At 36.4% G+C, this 5,000-nt stretch overlaps 1 protein-coding gene across 1 annotated transcript in view; it reads left to right on the forward strand.

Moving 5' to 3' along the window:
* LOC125025605 overlaps positions 1 to 5,000 on the forward strand; it is a 90,891-nt gene that overhangs the window by 15,707 nt on the left and 70,184 nt on the right. The window contains exon 2 of the mRNA XM_047613630.1: positions 3,846 to 4,034. Coding sequence (XP_047469586.1) covers positions 3,846 to 4,034 — 189 coding nt within the window. The remainder of the gene's footprint in view (positions 1 to 3,845; positions 4,035 to 5,000) is intronic.

The following is a 5,000-nucleotide window of genomic DNA, read 5'->3' on the forward strand; positions in this document are numbered from 1 at the left end:
TTTTTCTTTTACGTTAATATTCCAAAAAAGATTGATTTGTGAATTTCGAGATGGATGAGAGAATAAGGGTCTGAGTCTAATGAAGAGTCCTCAAAGGAAGGGGGAAACCGAGCGACGACAGACTTAGAGAGACGAAAGAGCGTGGACGGGCGTGCGAGGCGGCGCAACCATGCCAGGATCGGAGCGCGGGAAACGAGCGTCCATTCCCCTCCACAGCTCGCGGACAACTAACTCCCCTCGGTGGCTAAGAGCTCCGCCCCCTTTCTCTGTTTGTGCCTGGTTTTGGCCACGCCCACCAAACCCCTCCCCTTCTCCCCGTTCCCCCGCCCCCTTTCGCATTTCTGGAAGGCCGCAGACATAAGCTATTTCGGCCCTGCCCTCCTCGCCGCTCGAAGACACGCCTACATCGAAAGGATATTTGCGAAAAAAAAGTAAATTTTCAAACCGTTTTTTATTTTTTTTTTTTTTAATTATTTTTTTTTTTTTATTCGAGAAACAAGATTAGACAATGGAATACTTGATACTTCATTTAGATTCTGAATTTAAATGATTGAGGGATTGGTTAAGTGACATCGATTGTTTTATTTATCTGTTTTTGAAAATTCCTGATGTTTCCCGATGTTGCAGAATATTTAGATAATTATGTGCATACGATGAAAGAGAGGGAGAGAAAGAGAGAGAGAGAAGAGAGGGAAGAGAAAGGAAGAAGGGAGGAGAGAAGAAAAGAGAAGAGAGAGAGAGAGAGAGAGAGAGAGAGGGGGGAAGAGAGAGAGAGAGAGAGAGAGAGAGAGAGAGAGAGAGAGAGAGAGAGAGAGAGAGAGAGAGAGAGAGAGAGAGAGAGGGAGAGAGGGAGGGAGGGAGAGATAGATAGATAGATAGATAGATAGATAGATAGAGATAGAGAGAGAGAGAGAGAGAGAGAGAGAGAGAGAGAGAGAGAGAGAGAGGGAGAGAGGGAGGGAGGGAGAGATAGATAGATAGATAGATAGATAGATAGAGAGAGAGAGAGAGAGAGAGAGAGAGGGAGAGAGGGAGGGAGGGAGAGATAGATAGATAGATAGATAGATAGATAGAGAGAGAGAGAGAGAGAGAGAGAGAGAGAGAGAGAGAGAGAGAGAGAGAGAGAGAGAGAGAGAGGGAGAGAGGGAGGGAGGGAGAGATAGATAGATAGATAGATAGATAGAGAGAGAGAGAGAGAGAGAGAGAGAGAGAGAGAGAGAGAGAGAGAGAGAGAGAGAAAGGAAGGAAAGAGAAAAAAAGAAGAGAAGAGAGAAGCAGAGAGAGAGAGAGAGAGAGAGAGAGAGAAAGTAAATAATTATCATCGCTGGCATATAATTGTAATTTTTATTCTCATTATTGCTGTTGTTAATATCATTATTATCCTTATTATAATTATTATTATCCTTATTATTATTATTATTATTATTATTATTATTATTATTATTATAATTGTTATTATCATTATATTATTATTATTATTATTATTATTATTGTTATTACTATTATTATAATTATTATCAATGTTATTATTATTATTATTGTTGCTTTTGTTGTTGTTGTTGTTGTTACTATTGTTATTATCAATGTTATCATTATTATTACATTTATTATTATTGTTATCATTATCATGTTTATTATCATCATTAATATTATAGTTATTATCATAATAATGTTCATCATTATCCTCAACATTATCATTATTATCATTATTATTATTATTATTATTATTATTATTATTATTATTATTATTATTATTATTACTACTACTACTATTATTATTATTATTATTATTATTATTATTATTATTATTATTATTATTATTATTATCATTCTAATCAATATTGTTATCTTTACCATTGTTATAATTTTTATCATTATTGTTATTATCATTAACACATTTACATTGTCATATTATCATTATTATCAGTTTTACTCTCATCATTGATACTAATATTATCATCGATATCAGTTATGTTATCATCAACATGGTTATCATTATCATCATCATCATTATTACTGTTATTGTTATCCTTATTACAACTTATTATCCTTATCATCATCATCTATTATCATCATTATTATCATCATCAATTATTATCATTATCATCCTCATCTATTATCATCATAATCATCATCATCATCATCTATTATTATCATTATTATCATCATGATCTTTATAATCGTTACTGCTATTAATGCTACTACTCCTATTATTGTTAATTATCATTATCACCATCATCATCATCATCATCATCATCGTCATCGTCATCAACACCTTTATCGTTATAATTGCCAATCTATTATTCGGACATTTATTGGCGTCTCTCCCCCCCCCCCCCCCCCCGGAAAAAAAATGTCACGGCCGGGGCATTTGTCATTATTATTTTTATGATTTATTTATTTCATGTTTATTATTTAGTTATCTTATTTATCGAACAATATTTATTATTATTATTATTATTTACTGTTATTTATCTTGATTCCTTATTATATTTATTGATTTATCATTATATATATTTATTTCTTATTTATTATTGTCTATCATTTGCTTATTATTATTCATTTAACATTATTCTTTTTATTATTTATCTAACATTTTCCAAAACCAAAATTCACCGAAAAAACACCGGGTGTGGGGGGGAGGGGGGGCGGAGGACGGAGGGAGAGAAGGATAGGGAGAGGGAGGGAGATGAAGAGGGAGGGAGAGGGGGTAGGGAGAGGAAGGGAGGGAGAGGAGGAGGAGAGGAGGATAGGAAGAGGGAGGGGGAGAGGGGGTAGGGAGAGGGAGGGAGATGAAGAGGCAGGGGAAGAGGAGGATAGGAAGAGAAAGGTAGAAGAGGAGTGGGGGGAGAAGGGATAGGGAAAGGGGATAGGGAGAGGAAGGGAGGAGAGGAGGGGAAGAAGGGGTAGGGAGAGGAAGAGAGAAGATGAGGGGGGAGAGGCGGTAGGGAGAGGAAGGGAGAGTGGGAGAGAGAAGTTGAGAAGGAATAAGAGGGAAAGGCAAGAGGGGAGAAAGGTATGGAAAGAGAAGGCAGGAGAGAAGAGGATCGGCAGGATAGATGGGAGGAGAAGGAGGAGGAGGAAAGGGGGGGGGGGAGGAAGGGGAGGAGGAAGGGGGAAAAGGGAGGAATAAAAGGAAAGAGAGGAGAAGATAGAGGAAGAGAAGAAGAAGAAGAAGGAGACGGAAAAAGAGGAGAAGGAGGAGGAGAATAATAATAATAATAAAGACAATAATAGTTATAATAATAATAATAATAATAATAATAATAATAATAATAATAATAATAATAATAATAATAATAATAATGATAATAATAATAAAAAGAAGAAGAAGAAGAAGAAATTAAAGGAGCAGGTGAAAAAGAAAAAAAGGAGATGGAGAGAGAGAGAGAGTGAGAAGAGAAAGGATGATGGAGAGTTGCAATGCAATATTCAAGGGAAGTATTTATCTTCTCCTTTTCCCTCGCTGGGTGGGTGGGGGGGGGGGGAGATGGGGGGGGAGGGGTATGTGCAAGTTAACGTTTTTTTCCTTTTTTTTTCATCGTAACAGTGGAATATAAAAAAAACTGGTGGACAATAATCACAGTGTATATCTCTCTCTCTGTCTTTCTGTGTATGTGAGTGTATTTTATATCCATCTATCTGTCTTTATATTACTATATCCACTTCCCTCCACTGTGCTATACGAAACCTGATCCAATAGCATCCGCTCTTCAGCCACAAAACGAAAACCGTCTTTCTTATTTTGAGAAAACTTCGACCCATCAAAACCCCGGTCTCAAGTTCTCTCCTCAAAGTCCCTTTTCCAAAACCGCAATAGAATGACCTCATTTTACTTCCCTCAGGACATGGGGAGGGTTGTTCAGAAGGTGAGGCTGGAAATAAAGACCTTTTCGCCATCTTCGGGAAACAGAGGCACGTGAAAACGACTTGCAGTGGACTTGAAAATGGCTGCCGATCCGTGAGCTGGGTTGGACTCACGCGCCTGAGAGCATCCCGGGTTGCCTGTGCACCTGGGGCACTCGCGCTTGCATGTGTGTGTGTGTGTGTGTGTGTGTGTTTGTATATATATATGCACACACACACACACACACACACACACACACACACACACACACACACACAGATTTATATCTATATCTATATCTATCTATCTATCTATCGATATCTCTATATATATATATATATATATATATATATATATATATATATATATATATATATACACGTATATATGTGAACACATATGAATGTATATATATATATATATATATATATATATATATATATATATATATATATATATATATATGTATATATACGCTCATATGTAGCTACGTGTTGCGCACAGACTCCCATACATATTGCAGTCACAATTCCTTTAACCACAGTAGGCTAGACCGGTGGTTCATACAAGTTAAATAATTCAAGGATTAATTACATGTGCAATCCAACCGGCCCGCTAGCTTTTGCACTGCACGAACGATTCAATATGGAAGTTGCACAGAGGCCCAGCCCGGAAGCGCAGGACGGGACTGTGCGGCGCAGGGAGGGAGTCTTGTTGTTGTTGTTGCTCGTGTTTTTGTTGTTGTTTTTGTTGTTGTTGTTGGTGGTGGTGGTGTTTTTGTTGTTGTTGCTGGTGTTTTTTGATGTTGTTGCTGGTGGTGTTTTTGTTGTGTTGGTATTTTTGTTGTTGTTTTTGTTGCTGGTGTTTTTGTTGTGTCTTGTTTTGTTGTTGTTGTTGTTAGGTATTTAGGTGATTTTCTAAAATTGTGTTCTTAGGTAGTAGTATTTTTATTATTGCGTTCATTGTGGTGGTCACGATTGATATTATTATTATTATCATTAATATCATAATAATTATTATCATTATCATAACTATTATTAACATTGCAATAGTCATTATTACTATTATCCCTATCATTATCATTATTATCATCATCATTATCATTATTACTGTCATTATCGTTATTATCGTTATCTTTATAATTATTAACATC

Source organism: Penaeus chinensis, chromosome 5 (assembly GCF_019202785.1).
Source record: "Penaeus chinensis breed Huanghai No. 1 chromosome 5, ASM1920278v2, whole genome shotgun sequence".
NCBI classification, from domain to species: Eukaryota; Metazoa; Arthropoda; class Malacostraca; order Decapoda; family Penaeidae; genus Penaeus; species Penaeus chinensis.